The 17,838-nt window shown below is 33.3% G+C and overlaps 1 protein-coding gene across 1 annotated transcript; it reads right to left on the bottom strand.

Annotated features, from left to right (window-relative positions):
• Positions 1-3,951: 3,951 nt before the first annotated feature.
• On the bottom strand, positions 3,952-17,574 carry LOC134260011 (ATP-dependent RNA helicase DDX42-like; the record flags this gene model as incomplete). Its single annotated transcript, XM_062742597.1, is given in 18 exon segments — positions 3,952-4,771; positions 5,167-5,271; positions 5,622-5,732; positions 6,409-6,533; positions 6,951-7,052; positions 7,592-7,693; positions 7,981-8,061; positions 10,266-10,359; positions 10,843-10,949; positions 11,140-11,187; positions 11,513-11,612; positions 12,215-12,342; positions 14,277-14,346; positions 14,632-14,736; positions 14,986-15,105; positions 16,495-16,622; positions 16,625-16,634; positions 17,432-17,574. Coding segments are annotated over 18 exon segments (1,799 nt in total), but the record flags the coding sequence as incomplete, so codon positions are not given.
• Between the last annotated feature and the right edge of the window lie 264 nt (positions 17,575-17,838).

The raw sequence follows: 17,838 nt of genomic DNA, 5'->3' as shown, positions 1-17,838 counted from the left end.
AGTTTCATGTTCACTTTCTTCAAATTTTTTATACGATTCTATATAATTTTAATCACTGCGCAGGGGGCCCTTATTTCCTGACAATTGAAAAAGACCTAAGGGGGCGCTTATAGGGAATATACGGTAATTTGAGTAAAATATATGGTCAATAATCCAATATGACTCTAAAGTCTCGGGAAAGCATACACTTCAAAAAAATGAGAGTGACAAAATTGTGGTGGCATAAATATAAGGTTTTTACAATGCTTGGACCACACGATTTGTAAGATTTGTATTCTTCAGGTCCAGTACAATCAGTACATTTAGCTACATAGGTAGAATTACCTACGTAGCTTTATTTACCTACCTCAGGTAGCTTTATTTAGCTACCAAATGATTTTATTTCTATAAAAAAGCATTTTTCTCAGGATGTGCAAAAACTATCATTTTGATGCAGTGATCATTTTCAACTTTGAACTCATCTGAAAACAATTCATGAAAAATTCCCTCTTGAAGAAATGTCTTTTTCTGCGCAATTGCAGTCAAAGTTTTGAAAGTTTTGGGGCTATGTATGACAGTTAGAACAGTTACTCCTTGAATGAAATGACAAAGAAGTCCAGTTCTGGTTAACATGATAATAGGTCGGTAATTATTCAGCACAATGTGAAGTAATCATACTCAGTCATGCCTCATCGCACGGACAGATAACCAAACAATGGAATTACATGTTTTTGCTCTAAACTGACCAAACACAGCGATGTTTAAACTATCTCTGCTTTGGAATGTTTTTTATAGTTTCCCTAGTATAAATATCAATAGTTATTTAACTGCGATTTTTTGTCTCTTTTCCATAAAAAGAAAAGTTACATTGAAATAGCTAAATAAAGCTACCTGAGGTAGGTAAATAAAGCTACGTAGGTAATTCTACCTACGTAGCTAAATGTACTGATTGTACTGGACCTGTTCTTGTGACAGTAGTGTGCATGATTGTCTGTATGTTGAAATTGCTAATTTTACAAGCCTGTTATGTAAAATCAGGAAATATTTGAGTCGAAATGTTAGTTGAAGTGTATGCTGTCACTGGTTCTACAATTATACGTTTTCCATATTAAAAACATAGGAATGGATGTAGGCAAAAGCCTGTCCATTTCTCTGAAGAGAGTTATTATTTTTGGACATGCTGGAGAGTGGTCCTAACCTGTAAAATACACTTACATGCACTTTATCTATATTTTTTGCTCATAATTTAAGAGTTTTATTTCTGCAGTTATGAAAATTAAAGGTCCTTTTTTCATATTTTAGGAAAGGTAACTCTAACAAAACATGCGCTTTGTTCCACATCATTGTCCTCTCCCAGTTGGGTAACTGTTTAGTTAATTTCCTCTATTGCTCTGCAAATAACATGAAGTAGATCTATAGGCTCTATGGCCAAAGATATACACTACTTGCATCTACCAAACTACATGTAGAACATAATTCATACTCACCATAAAACAAACTAACCCAAACTTGAAAAGTGAAAGTAATGCTGCGATATTGAAACATCGAGCCCGATGATAAATAATCAACATGTTGAACTCGTTGTTTATATTTTTTATAATAAACAAGTCTAATGTTTCAATATAAAATGAAACATTATTAATAATTATATGATACAGAAAATTGTTCAGATATGTTTGGTTGAGTAAAGTTAATGTCGCCAGAAAAAAGGGGGGATTGGGAAGACCAATAGACAGAAGACAAGATAATTCAACCAGATACCATATATACCTTATACCTTGCTTTGAACTTGTTACATATTAAGAGGAAATTTGAGATGTCCTAAAACAAGAGATTGGTACCAATTTTTACTTATGTTGATATCAAACTTCAGGGGCAGTCAATGACTCTCATTCACTGGTTAACAGGCACTTGTTTCGGTTAATTTTTTTTCACCTATATTATCATAATTATTATACTGTAGGTTTCTTTTTCCCCCAAACAACTGCCTGTGCAATAACACACTAGACAGTATAGACACTGAGAGTAAGTGCCAGCCATGTGAGCCTCAACTTGTTTTTCATCAAGATGTAATATATTTGCAGGTTACTACTGAAAGTTCCAAAGCATTCTATGCAAATTAAATTACTGCACGATTCTTCTTTAGACAGTACCATATTGACCTTGATTGAAAATCCAGTGTTAAAGTTCAAGGATGATATTATTACAATGTCCCTATCAATAATTCTCTGTGATCTATTTCTTCACTCACTTAGGGATACATGAAGTTTCTTGTAAACAAACAATTTTTAAAATGCATTTCTCTCAAATAAACCTGTTTCACTGAGATGCATGTAATAATCAATCATGTAATAACATAATCTCTCACTTATAAACTGTTTGTAGAAATATAGATTCCACAATTATATATTTTTTTTTTAAATAAGAAACATATATTATTTAAAACTCGAGTGTAATAATTGTATTCAGAATCTTGTAACATTTGAAAAAGATTTTAAAAATTACTACAAAAATAAAACTCAAACATATGTTGTAATTTCTAAATTTTATTCTTAAATAAAGAGCCATAGCTGCCTTTCCGACGACACGGCCTACTCAAGTATTTAAAAGGAAATCACCTGTTTCTATTTATAGATACATGTATCTTTTCAATTCAAGATCATACTACATGTACATGTATGTAATAATCATTTGTGGACCAGTGTTATTATTTTCATAGTTGCAAGTTTGTTACATGACAATCATTTAAATAGTTCAATACTCTTATTCTAAACAAGACTTTTAGAAAATCTTAAAAATAAAACAAGATAGCAGCTACGACTAAGGGTCATTAAAATAGTTTAGGACCGTTTTTCCCGAGATACTTTCAAGGTGCAATGTTGTATAATATATCTTTTACATTATTTATACACATATTATAAAATAAAAAGAGAAAACTTAGGAAAAATGCATAGAGAGAAAAAAAATTGCATAAATAAAAAAACTGAGGGTCTCGAACTCACGATCATTATGTCTACAGTCCAGCAATCAAACCACTACGCCACGAAGTAAATGAAATCGGTTGGATAAATTTAAGACAGATTGTTGATTCTTAAAATAATATGAGAAGAAAAATTAAATACACATTTTCAACATTTTCAATATGAAGACCACCTATAACCAAATTTATCTAAATGTAATGAAGTGCAGTCATATAAGAATAAAATTATTCAGAAGTTGTTTTTCTGGTTAAGGGTGGTCTTTAGCTACAGTTTGTCATTGTTCAGGGGGATACCTCTGTATTTACTATATTCTCTATATAAAATGAACGATTTTCATATCTGTCATTTGAGGGATCTATTAATATTTAAATATTATTTTTGTGTGATTTGCTTTAAGGCATGTACATGTATAAACTAACATTGTATGACAAAATTTTGGGTAAACAATGTATTTAAAAAATCACTACTAGAGTAGGCGAAAGTGACTATCAAATGCGCTATGTCTCTTTTGCATAATTTTTTATTATTGTATTAAATCCATGATCAGAGACTGAGAATAAAAATATTCCAATCCATGTACAAATGTTTCAAAACTTTTGAAAAGGAAGCACAGGCTGTACTAACTGTACATGTATCTCCCATAGAAAGGACTTTGAAATGTTCTAAGATTTGTTTCTAAAATTCTTTAATTATGAAGAAAATAAAAGCTTGGTGATTTTTTACCTTTAATAGCTATTTAATATCCTTACTTTCCTGTATACATAGATTTATATTAAATTTCTGTGGAAAAGTCTTGCCAGATCTTAAGGAAACAATGAAATTGTTCAGAATAGTCTTCAAAAATATTGAATAATACACACAAGTTAAATACCAGACAAAAAAGTCACTAGAAAATTTTCTAACACACATTTGCTTGAACTTGAAAGAAAATTTATAGTGTTTACCACTCCTGAGCACATACATGTATCTAATATTTTTTTTTTTTAATGAGCAGACTGGATTTCCTTGCATAAAAAGACCTCAGCATGTTTTTCCTGATCTTATTGACATAAAAATAGTTAAAAATCTAATTCAGAATATAACAAATATACATTTTTCATGACAGTTCCACATAATGCCAATTCAAGACTTTCACTTTTTGATCCATTATTGATGTACAATGTACAAGGAGATGAGATCTCCATTTTATAAAATTTTAGAAAAATATTAAAATTTGTTTTTGAAGCAACACTAACAAGATTAACATTAATTCAAACCAAAACAAATATTAAACATAATTGTGAAAAAAATCTTTCTTCCATGATTTACATTTAAGTGTGTTTATAAGCTGGTAATTCTACTACATCATTCAGAAAATCATAATTATCAGTTCAAACAATTTTCTTAAGCTTGAATAACATATGGTTTGGTGTCACTGAACCACAGTAAAAATCAGCAGTCCACATTCAATAAATGTTTATAAACTACCACTGAAAAATAGCCAACAAGATTTTACCGCCAATCACAATATTCTGAATAGATACTGTTGTTACAAAATCAGATGAACTATATTGTTTCACCAAAGGTGATAACTAAATCTATTCAGATTTCACTTCAAATGGACCGGGGAGGAACTTCCTTCATCCCTATTTCAGATGAATGACTCACGCTTCCTGGTATGGCATAATGACCTAATTCCACTTACAAATGACCTAATTCCATCGGCTCTTTTTCTTGCGGGTGCTGCTGCTGTTGATGGGGTTATAAACTCCCGGTTCCACCTTTGGCATACCCGTGGACTCAGCCGCCACAAAATTGGATTTGAATTGAGCCTTTAAAGAGGGGGAAATTTCAACACATCAAAATCAAGCATTTATTTCTTACCTATATGTTAATTTTGAATTGGCAAATTATATCCAGGTAGGAATACAAATCTTCAGTGCATGCAAACATGTACTGTATGCAGGGAAAATTTTCGCCCCTTTTAATTTTTGCCCCTTTTGCCCTCTTCATGGTTGGGCGAATTTAAAACTGGACAAATTCAAAGTCCACAGCATAATTTTTTATATAGACCTATCACCTATGTCTGGGTGAATTTAAAACAGTGTAAAATTGTTCCCAAGTGCAAAGGGCAAAAATAACTCAGGGTTTATACAGTATGTAAAATGAAACTGACAGTGAATACTCTTTGTCTTCCTCACATGCCAGCAACAGAAGTATTACTTACAGAGAATGCAGCTTTCATGGCTGCCAGTCGGTCACTCTGAGGTCCAGCTGATGACCCAATTCCTCGAAAACTTCCAAGACTTGTGGAATCCTGCACTCTGGTACTCTATAAATAAAATTTAAATTGGTCATTTTACGACAAGAGTACTTAGAGTAACTCATTACATATACCTGTTCCTCTTCTAATAATGCATGAAATTCTGTGGTCTGTGGCTACTTCAATAGGCAATTTTTATTATTCATTAAATACTTTGTTAATGAAATTATATTATTAACAAATATCTGTATTACTTGCATCAACATACAAAATCATGAGCTAGGATGATGAAAGGGATCATGCTATAAAACTTAAATAGAAAACTCCTTTGAAAATCTTTAGCACCAAGAAATTGAAGATACCTGGTATATTATAAAGATAATTAATTATTCTTCATGACCTTTGACCTTGATACTCACACTTTCTGCACCCAATCCTGGCCTCTCCTTGAATCCCAGTCCTTTACCCCCCAGGTTTAATTTCTTTCCTTTACCACCCTGTTTGCCTCGGATTTTCTTGAACCATGGATTCTAAAGAAGATAAAATAATTAGATGAACTTAACCATCAAATAACTTGACATTAAACAGATGAAACAGCAGGAGGTTTAAACATCTCAGCATGAAACACATACTGTAAATCACATTTTATTCGCGAGAACTTTATTTTCGCGTAATTACGCGAGACAATGAGGTCGCGAAAATTTCATTCTCACATTTGAAAGTATTCCTTACGATTATATAGGGGAAAAACAACAAGTCGTGAAAATTATGTCTCACTGATTAAGAGTCAATGACTATCTCGCGAAAATAAGGTGTTGCGAAAATATAGTGATCTACAGTAGCCAAAACTTGAACCAGATACTTAGCTATCATATATCTATTACACTAAACCATTAGAAATAAAGATTTCACCTTTTCAGCAATCTTTAACACAAAACAAGAGGAATGTGAAAATTTAACCTTTTTGACTTTCTCTCACACAAAATCAGTGGACATGAAGATTTCACCTTTTTGACTTTCTCTCACACAAAATCAGTGGACATGAAGATTTCACCTTTTTGACTTTCTCTCACACAAAATCAGTGGACATGAAGATTTCACCTTTTTGACTTTCTCTCACACAAAATCAGTGGACAATGGACATGAAGATTTCACCTTTCCAACAATCTATCTCCAACACTAAACCTTTGGAAATTAAGATTTCACCTTTTCAGCGATCTCTAACAGAGCATGTGGGACGTGTTGACCAGCTGTTTCCAGATTACGAACAAGATGTCCAGCAAAGTCCCTGTCTTTGTCTGTCACCAAGGTGTAAGCAAACCCCTTCTCTCCTGAACAAAAATTTTGTTTGAAAATATTATCGTCTTACAAAGAATCATATTAGCTTGTAAACAAAAGCGTAATGCCCCATCCCCATTTTTTTTTTCCATACTTTTATTTCCAATACATTTGATAATACTTTTCATATAAGTACATGTACTGATATAATTTATTTGAAATTTGAACTGAAAAATTAAGTGTACTATTATCATATATATAGCTTTTGAATACAATACTTCAATGAGAATTTTTGGGGTGATCATACAAAGGAAAACATTTTATTCAGGTCAAATGAATTATGTATAAAGAAAAGTAAACCTGCAGATCCCCATTTGAGGCCTTTTCTACTAAGTAAATTTAACTGTATTCCAAAAGCATAATCCAGAAAAAAGAAAATCAAGCACAGAGACAATAGCTCTATAACGTACCTGCTCTGCCTGTCCGACCAATCCTGTGTGTATGTGTGTCTATATCTCTGGCAACATCATAATTAACAACTGTCTTAATGGAAGGAATATCAAGACCACGGGCTAAAAAAATTAACATGTAACTCAGGTAACATTCATTCTTTGCTTAAGAAAAAAAGAAGTGCATGAAATTTTAACAGAAACATGCATGACCTTAACTATATGACTTTCACATTTTCTGTTGAAAATAGGATTGCTAATTTTATGCAAGAAAAACATATGTTTACTACAAATTCGAAGAAATTTTCTTAACATGAAAAATATGACTGAACAATTTTAAGAAACAAGATCTCATATTTTATACACATAAAAATGGCAAAAAAATATTTAAATATTTCTGAAATTCAAACTAGGAATACAGTCCAGAAAGGCAATCAGCAAAATTTCATTTAATTTTTAACATCTTATGATCAGTTGAAATTAAAAATCATGAAATTTTGTTCATTTATTATCCGGCACGAGTTTTAAAAATGAAAATTTTTCACTTTGCAATATTTTTGTTCGAGTTTTTCTTTATATAAGGTATACATAAATATGATGAATTAAACTGAAAGAAGTTGACTTGTATTGACTTGATATTGTATTTAAAACTTGTAAGTCACCTGCAACATCTGTGGCTACTAATATTGGCACTTCTTTCTTTTTAAACGTCGTGATGACTTCATTTCTCTCCATCTGACTCATGTCACCATGTAAAAGACCCACTGAAAAAAAAGTTACATTTTTAGTTCAAATTGTTTGGAAAAAGATGCCTTTTTTTTCTCATAATCAATAGTTTCAAAACTGTAAACAGTAAAATTTTTGCCCCATTTTGTTTTTGCCTCTTTCACCCTGTTTGCCAAAAGGCAAATTAAATATAGTGTGAATTCATAGAGGACAGTATTATCTCTTTATAAGAAATACCTGTAAAATCTTCAAACTCAGCAAAAACGTTTCAAGTGAGAGAGGACATTTAATATAATGGTGAAAAAATAGCTCTGTTGGTTCTTACATTTCATGTCCCTTGCCCTTAGGTTTGTTGCCAATTCTTCGGCATTTGCCTTCCTTGTAACAAAAATTAACACACTGCCCACTGCAAAACAAAAACGAAATCAACAATCCATTTTTACTTAAAAATAATTAATTAATTAAACTGTTTTATAATGATTTTGTTAAGTAATTTTGAATGTTGCATCTTACAAACTAAAATAACAAGAGGCCCAAGGGCCTTGAATCGCTCTTCTGATAAATTATACAATCTATCCTAAGACCCAAGATGCATCAACTGACAAAGTTTGATGATTCTTAACCAGTTAGGGCTGAAGATATTTAAATGTAACTAAAAAATACTATAAGTAGGTCATGGTGACCTACTTTTTGATTGAAATTTTCTGAGGACACAAGATGCATTAATTGACAAAGATTGATGATTCTAAGCCAATAAGTACTTGAGATATTCAAAAGTGGGTCACAATGACCTACTTATGGGTCAACATTCTCCGAAAACCCAAAGTGCATAAACTGACAAAGTTTGACAATTCTGAGCCAATAAGTACCCTAGAATACTTAAATATAGCCATAAATGTCACAAGTAGGTCACTGTGACCTATATTTTGATCATCATTCTCAGAGAATCCAAGATGCATCAAATAACAAAGTTTGATGATTTTAAACCAATAAGTACCCGAAATACCTAAATTTAGCCATAAAATGACAAAAGTAGGTCACTGTGACCTACTTTTTGGTCGACATTCTCCAAAAACACAAGATGCATCTACTGACAAAGTTTGATGATTCTAAGCCAATCAGTACCTGAGATAATCAAAGTAGGTCATTGTGACCTACTTTTTGGTCAACATTCTGCAAAAATCTAAGATGCATCAAATGACAAAATTTGATGATTCTAAACCAATTAGAACCTGAGATACATAATACTAGCCATAAAATGTCAAAAATAGGTCACTGTGACCTACTTTTTGATCGACATGTTCCGAAAACCCAAGATGCATCGAATGACAAAGTTTGATGATTCTAAGCCAATAAGTACCTGAGATACTTAAATCTCGCCATAAAATGTCAAAAGTAGGTCACAGTGACCTACTTTTTTGGTCGTTAATATCCAAAAACCCAAGATGCATCAACTGACAAATTTTAATGATTCTAAGCCAATTAGTACCCGAGATACTTAAATCTAGCCATAAAATGTCGAAAGTACGTCACAGTGACCTACTTTTTGGTCAACATTTTCTGAAGACCAAAGATGCATCAACTGACAAAATTTGATGATCATAGGTCTAATAGTATTGAAAATATGCCTTTTAAACAATTCAAAAACAAATGCCTGCAAAGTTCAAAAAGTAAGTCACAGTGACCTACTCTTTGATAAATATGTTTTAAGGCCTCTAGATGCATCAACTTACAAGATTTGGTGACTCTAAACCTCTCTGTGTCTGAAATAATGGATTAAATGTTTTAGAAAAGATTAGCCATAAAATTCAAAAAGTAGGTCAACATGACCTACTTTTAAGTTGATGTTGTTTGTGGATCCAAGATGCACCAACTGACAAAGTTTTATGATCATAGGCCTTAAAGTGTCCAAAATATGCCTCCAAATCAATTTGAAAACAAAAGCCCGTAAAATTTAAAAAATAGGTCACCGTGACCTACTTTTGTATTAACATGATGTCAAGTCCTGAGATGCATCAACTTACAAGATTTGATGATCCTAGTCTTTATAGTAAGCAAAATATCAACGTTTTTAATAAGTGTAAATTTTGGTCAACTTTGAAGTGACCTTGAGACCACGCCCTTTGCCCCAGGGTCATGCCTTGAAAAATTTTTAATCTTCAACATATTCTGACCCTTGTATGTAAGTTTGGTGAAAATCTGCCTGGTGGTTCTGGAGAAGAAGATTTTTTAACAACCATTACTTTTGGTTTTATTTTCGTGATTATTTCCCCTTGTTTTAGGGTCCCACCCCTAATTTTAGTATAAATGGTCGCCCTTGGGCCAAAGATACCCTGTGACAAATTTGACAATAATTGGCCAAGGGGTTCTTGAGTTATGGCCCATATTCTAAAAATTTCACGCATACCGCACACTGCACAAATGGCCATAGCATTAGCTCTTTGAGCCTTTGGCTCAGAAGAGCTAAAAATATAAACTTCAGAATTTTTTAATACATGTATTACTTAATATCTATTCACAGTGCATGTTTATGCATAACAAATAAATGTATCCCAAAATCTTTGAAAGGATCATGCTTTTTTGGTGACAAAAATTCATAATAAAACTTACTGGTTGTAAATTCTACAAGTCTTTTGACCAACCAAGTCCACTTAGCAGGACCCAGGGGTAGGACTTCTACTATCTGTGTTATGTCTTCATTAGCCTGACAATACAAAGGAACTCATTAAACCCACAATAAACTGTCAATCAATGAATTACGGTAACTGATTTTTTTTTTCACTAAATTATTATAAATAATAAGTTTTACATTCCCTTTAAGTATGAAATCTTTTTTTTGACAATTATTATGAATCAAATAATTATGACAATGACAGAAACAGAGTAAGATATAGCATTGGCATACATGTACAGAACATCCTTTTTTTGACCAGAATATGCTTTACTATGTATCAGTTAAAATTACCTAACAAAAATTCTAATGCAGAATTTCATCCTGTCTTTCAACAAATTTAGAATATATCATTAGATATTCTATATAGACAGTAGAAAATTGTATTTCATGTTATTGTATATATTCACTATATTATTATTAACTGTACAGTGTTTATAGAAAGTACAAAATTTAATTATAGTATATTGACTAATATTGACTATATCTTTATCAATTGTATAAAGACAGTAGAACCTTGAATTACCTCCCTGCCTCCCCCTGTACAACACGTATTGGATCCAGCAGAATGTCTCGGGCCAGCTTCTCTACTCTCTTCCTGAATGTTGCACTAAACAACATCGCTAAAATTAAAGGTAGCTCATATTGTCACTTAATACATGTAACTTTAAAACACAACCAGTGTTTACAATCCATTAAGTTGAGAATCTAATTCATGTAGCCTTATGCTTTTCAATTTTAGTTCTTCAGAAAGAATTCATGTAGCCTTATGCTTTTCAATTTTAGTTCTTCAGAAAGATAAAGTTCACTTACTCTGTCTGTCTGGTCGAACATGGTTAGCTATAGACCGCACCTGAGGCTCTAAAAAAATAATACAATTATGTTTTAATACATGATAAAAGCAATTCAACATCACAAAACAGTCATTAGTGAATTAAAAGTATCCGTTGGATTTATACTGATCTGTTCTCCTTGATGTAAATTTTACATTACAGCGAGAAAATCAACATCAACATGAACTTTATGGATACACTGTAAACACACTGAATATATATATAACTACAATATATCTATAGTATCCTTTTTTCATTTCAACTTTTATCAACATACTTATATAGAACAAGATAAAGATAGAAGTTTATTAAATATAATGGAAGTGCAAGTATTGATAACATTACTAACTCACCAAAGCCCATGTCAAACATTCTGTCTGCCTCATCAAATACGACATACGTTACTCTCTCCAGGTTTGTTGCCTTCTTCTTCACCAAATCAATCAGTCTACCCTATAGATTCATGATCATAAAATGTTTATTAATAATCAGTTTTATTTTAAATTTATGTCTGTTTATACCAGGGTATATTAGTGTAACGGGAGAGGAATAAATGCAGCATACCAGACCAGGATTCGAACCTGGGCCCCCTGAAACTCTGGTCAGGTGCTCTACCAACTAAGCTATCTGGCTACCGGTGATCAAACCTGGCTGACCGCCACATTCCTCCCTCCTTAAAGGTCTTTGACCTTCCAAAGATCCCAACCCAGCCTCTTCCCTGCCAGGCCTCTCACCTGTCAGTTCCAAGGCATGGCAAGGCACCAAATGTAATGGGAGAGGAGAAAAATGCAGCAAACCAGACAGGAATTCAAACCCGGGCAGTCTGAATCTGAGTCAGGTGCTCTACCAACTGAGCTATCTGGCCACCAGTGTTCGAACCCAGCTGACCGCCACATTAGATATATATAGGACCTCCCATGATTTGTGCTTGGGTATGAATTTTATCCAACGAGTTGTGTTTTTTTTATCCCAGAGCCTTGGCAATAGGAAGAAGCATATGGTGGACAATGCCTGTACAAGTAGTGTTCAGCTTTAACTAATGTGTATTAACTTACAGGTGTGGCCACAATGATCTCGGCACCGTCTTGACATGCCTTGGTCTGTTCCCACATACTCCCTCCACCATACGCACACACCACATTGATGTTGTATACTTTGCCAAACTTCTTTGCTTCATGATAAAATCTGGGGGTAAAAAATTTATGTGTAAGAAAAAATGTTCACAGACTTTTATTATCTCTGTGTAAAATTCTTTAAAAGAAAATAAAATTTAATATTCATTTGAAAAAAAAAACACTAAAGTTATGTTTTCTGAATACATTTTTGAAATTGAAGCATTATCATGTCTACTGCAAGTTAAATGACTTGCTATGCTCTCTCTTTTATTCATATCATTTAATATGAATATAACTACTTGAAATTTTGTCTTCAAGAATTATTCCTTGAATTCTTTGATCTTCTTTCACTAACAAATATTTCTTCCTGGGTATTTATCAGGAATGTATTACTCTCTTTTGAAATTAATAATTTTGATTGAATTTTAAACCCATGGTTTGCAAATAAAAGTTATTGCAATTATATTTGGTTTACAACAAGAGGCCCACGGGCCTTATAGGTCACCTGAGCATCATGCAACAACTTTCAAATGATTGAATTTGGTTTATGTTTTAAGCTAGATGCTATGGCATTCACAATTTTGAAAGAGGCACCATTGCTAATCATAACTTTACACTTAGCAATTGTTTAGTTTTATTACTTAATACCCATAAGCAGGGTTGGGGAACGAAAATGTATGTCAACTAATCAGTAATATTCAGCGTAATATTCAGCAATAATCAGGAGTGCTCCTACCACACATGAACTCCTGACCCTAAGTCTACACATTGCACAATTTTTGAAAAGGCACACTTGCTTATCAAAATTACTTGATTAATACCAAGGAGTAGATTTCAAACAATTCATTTTCAGTATGTAAGTAGAGCCCCCCATTTTGGTATCCCTGACCCAGGGGCCTTGAAATTCGCAATTCTGGAAGAGGAACCCATCATAACTAAATAAATAGTTCATCTGCTTATTACCCAGAATTAGAGAAAAAGATTTTCATAGATGTAATGTATTTTCACTATATAATCATTATAGAGCCCCGCCCTAACACCATAACCCCTTACCCTGGGGCCATAAAATTCACAATTTTGGTAGAGGCACTCTTGCTCATCATAACTATGAACTTAATAAGTTTATTTAATACCTAGGAGCAGAGAAGAAGATTTTCAAAGATTTAATGTATTTTCACTATATAATCAATAGAGTCACGCCCTAACACCAGAACCCCTGACCCTGGGGCAATAAAATTCACAATTTTGGTAGAGGCACTCTTGCTCATCATAACTATGAACTTAATAAGTTTATTTAATACCTAGGAGCAGAGAAGAAGATTTTCAAAGATTTAATGTATTTTCACTATATAATGGATAACTCATGCCCTAACATCAGAACCCCTGACCCTGGGGCCATGAATTTCACAATATTGCTAGAGTTACTCTTGCTTATCATAACTATGTATTTAATTTGTTTAATTAATACCTAGGAGTAGAGAAGAAGATTTTCAAAGATTTAATGCATTTTCACTATATAATCAATAGAGCCCCGCCCTAACACCAGAACCCCTGACCCTGGGGCCATGAATTTCACAATTTTGGTAGAGGACTTAATGCTGATTACAATCATACCAACAGTTTGACTGTTTGATGTCCAGGAGTAAAGAAGGTTTTAAAGATTGCACTAATTTTAGTGGTTTTTTCTGGCTCCTACCCCCCAGGCCCCAGGGGGAGCTTTGGTTGAAATTGGTTCAGTGGTTGCAGAGAAGAAGCTGAAAATGTTCAAATGTTAACGCACGACGCACGAAGGAACGATGGACGACAGACGACGGACAAAAACAGATAGCAATAGGTCACCTGAGTTTACTCAGGTGACCTAAAAAGTCATGCTCGTGATTCATTGATTATAGATGTATGACTTGTCAGAGACTTTAGAACGAGTTTTTATTCTTTACAAATTTTACTGAAATTACAACAAAATAAAGTCTTGCTGAGCTTACAGCAAAGGATGTTTTCTTTACCTGCTGAGACAGTTCTCTCATCGGTGCCAGAATTAATCCAATAGGTCCCTCCCCCTCTTCTAGCTCCCGCTACAAAACAGACCAGTTGTAATGCTTTAAATAATGCTGAAAAAAGTCTCTCTTGTCAGCCATTCTCTTATTTTCTAAATACATATGCTGTCAAATCATGTTATCTCAAACTTGATGGGACTGAAAAAAAACTTTGAGATAACCATTGTTTCCAGATATCAAGGGTTAAATACACTGTACTTAAAGAATAAGTGGTTGGAACTTCAAAATCATTTCAACATATCCATGGTAGTTGAGATACATGTATCAGTGTTAGAAATATCAAAGTTCAGTTTTACTACTTACTTGATCCATGATATGTACTAGCAATGGCCACAGAAAGGCTGTCTTACCACTACCCGTCTTGGCTATTCCTATTATGTCACGCCCATTCAAAGCTATTGGTATACCCTTAAAAAATATTTAATTGCTGGTAAACAAATTTTTCTTATTCTTTCACTATTAAAATATACTGTATACAGAGGCAAAAATGGACGCGGTATTCATGCCATGGTTATCAATTTGAAACAAATGTAGTTGTATCTGTACAATTTAAAAATTTTAATCAATCTCTTTTTCATTACATCTAAACATGTTGCCCCAAACAATCACCTGAATCAGCCTTGCCTGCGCATGCTGAAAAATGAAAAAGAAACTCACCTGTGCTTGAATGGGGGTTGGCTGAGAGAATTCTGATTTTCTGATTGCATTCATCAAATTTTCATCAAAACCAAAGTGAGCAAAACTTGACACCGGTTTGGGGGGATTAAAACCAGAAACCTGTAGATAAAGTAATGATATGTTAGGTTTTAATGGAATTCTTTTATAGAGCTGATCTCCACAATCCTCATTAATGAATATAATTACCAATATATATTTTATTTCTAACAAAATTTCTTAATTATACTTAAACTATACTTCAGTCTGTCAACTATATTGTACTTACAAACTTTGTTAACTAGTAATATTTCACACATTGTGACAAAAAAATAGAATATTAGTATATTCAGAACACTGTACAAGTACATTTACCAATTTTAAGAAAAAGCATAGTACCTGCACATCTAAGAGGGGTGATCAAAAAGTTCACGAAATGTCTCTATATTTACAAAACCGCAATTCAGATCAGAATGAAATTTGGCACACATAGAGTCATACACGTTCTATAAATAGCATATGTAATGGGAACGTTTTGCCCAAGTGTTTCTGACGTCACAATGTGAAAATGACATCATAAGGTAGATCACTTGTGACAAAAAATGATTGACTCAGTCGTATTCGAGAAACGAACGGCTGTAAAGTGAAACGTATATCTTAAGAAATTCCTTTTGTAGAAGTTTATAATAATTTGTACACAGTTTATGAAGACAAAAGACTTGCCATAAGTTTTGTCATTAATTGGATTGATTGTTTAAGTGAAGGAAGCCTTCAAGGGAGATGTTTAAAAATGATGTTTGTTCTGTTGCCCAGTGAAAGAAAATTGGAGAGAGACGTGTCCTTTGTTAAGTATTTGATTGCTAAGTTTCATCAACTAACAATTAGAAAAATAGATGAATATCTTGACAATAATATAATTATCAAATCCCTAAAATATCGTTTACTTTAGACTTTAAACATATCAGATATGATAAAGTGAAAGGGATCCAAATTTATCCAATGAAAAAAAGAAGCTCAAAAGACAGAGGACTTGGGTTTTGATGGTCACCATGCTCATTCTACAAAAGGATATCATTATCCACCCAAACTATTGCAGAGATTAGGCCATTTCTGACAAATGGACTGTTTTTGTTGCAAAAAATAACTTGCATGGTAAGAAATATAAGAGTCCGAAAAAATTTTAAGCTTCTGTGACAGAACGCTAAAGAGCATGTCACGTGATCGCCTATATCACGTGATCCGCGCATGGGCAGAATGGTTTCAGATGCACATTAAAATAGGAGAGGGCTACTTTGAATTATTTTCAACACTGAAACCCCATATCATTTCTTTTTCGGAAGTTATTCAATTAGTTCGCGAACTTTTTGATCACCCCTCATACGTGAAAATTTGGAGAGAAATTATGTCACAATAATTTTTTTTTTAATTTAACTAGAACTATAGAAGCACCAGGCATCTTAATAAATCATGTTAACAATACAGATACTTTCTGTATTGATGATAAACATATACCCTTATGCTCAATTTTTTCCGCAGCTCATCCACCTCATTTGGTTGTAGTTTGGCAATCTCCTCATGCTCCACATAAAAGTTTTTCTCAAATGGTCCATAATCAATCTCACTGTGATCAACTGGTGGAAGGGATCAATAATCTAAAGAATAAAAACAACAATCTAGGGCATATTTACTACCGATATTTGGTGTTTTTTCCCCTAGAGAAAATTTCCCCATAAGATCTAATTTTCCCCTTTTGATGAGTACAATATTCTCCTTACAATAATAAAAACCTCAAATGTTTTTTCCCTTCATAAAAACTGAAATTTTAAAGTAAAATTTTTCAGTATATGAGAAATATAGTTTTACTTTGCTACTTTATGTGCTTTAAATGGTCATAAAAATGCTGAAATTTGTTCCCAAGCAGGGCTTGCCCTGCACTCGCTCGAGTGGTTCCCAGACCCCGGCTGATTTTCCCAATTTCTCCAGAAAGGGTAGTTTCCCCAAAAACCTAGATTAATCCCTGACAGAAAACTTTACTCTTCATAAATCAGTGTAAAACATTAATATACATATAATAAGATGGAAATCATTGTCATTTGTCCATGATATAGATAGCTCACACAGTAAAAATTCAAACACCACTTGTAGCTGCATGGTTTTAAACACTAGGGGCTAAGAAGCTCAAGGTACAGCTTTGATCTTGAATGATGTGCTAGCCTACACTATGTACATGTAGGACTAACAAGCATTAATTCATACAGTGGATTCAAAAAACCCATCTAGTTTAGCAGCAAGGCTAGCTGCTACAAAATGAATTGTATTTCTGAATTTAGTTTCATGGAAAAGGCAAAAAAAAATTGTTCAAAATTTGACCCATGAAATAGTAAAACTTCTAAAACTCTAATTTCCCCCATAGCCTAAAAATGTAACAATTCTACTATAACTGCTTTACTTTATTTTTCTCTGGGATGATGGGGTTCCCCTCTGCATCATATTCTATAACTGTGTCATCGTCATCAAAAACTACGCCTGCCATTGGATTCTCCTCCATGTAACGGAAAAACGACTCCTGGTCATCTTCCTGGTCAATATCATCTCACACCTCTGTAAAAATGGCCAATCTCAATCCCCAAGCAATGCTGCTTCAAGCAGTTTTATCAAAGTAGAGATTTATCTAGAAAAAATCTCAACATCAGCAATGGATGTGTGAAAATACTATGGGAGTCTAGGGGATCACCCTGAACTTTTCAGATGAATGTTCAGGTCAATGATTAGCATATGATACTTCAATCACTACACAAAATACTGTTTACAAGGCAACCAACCCCCAACCCCCACCCCAATTTTATTTATACACTT

Source organism: Saccostrea cucullata, unplaced genomic scaffold (assembly GCF_032062105.1).
Source record: "Saccostrea cucullata isolate Sc308-1 unplaced genomic scaffold, CSIRO_AGI_Scuc_v1 ctg12907, whole genome shotgun sequence".
NCBI lineage: Eukaryota > Metazoa > Mollusca > Bivalvia > Ostreida > Ostreidae > Saccostrea > Saccostrea cuccullata.
The sequence above is the reverse complement of the archived record's forward strand: the minus strand, read 5'-3'. Positions and strand labels throughout refer to the sequence as shown.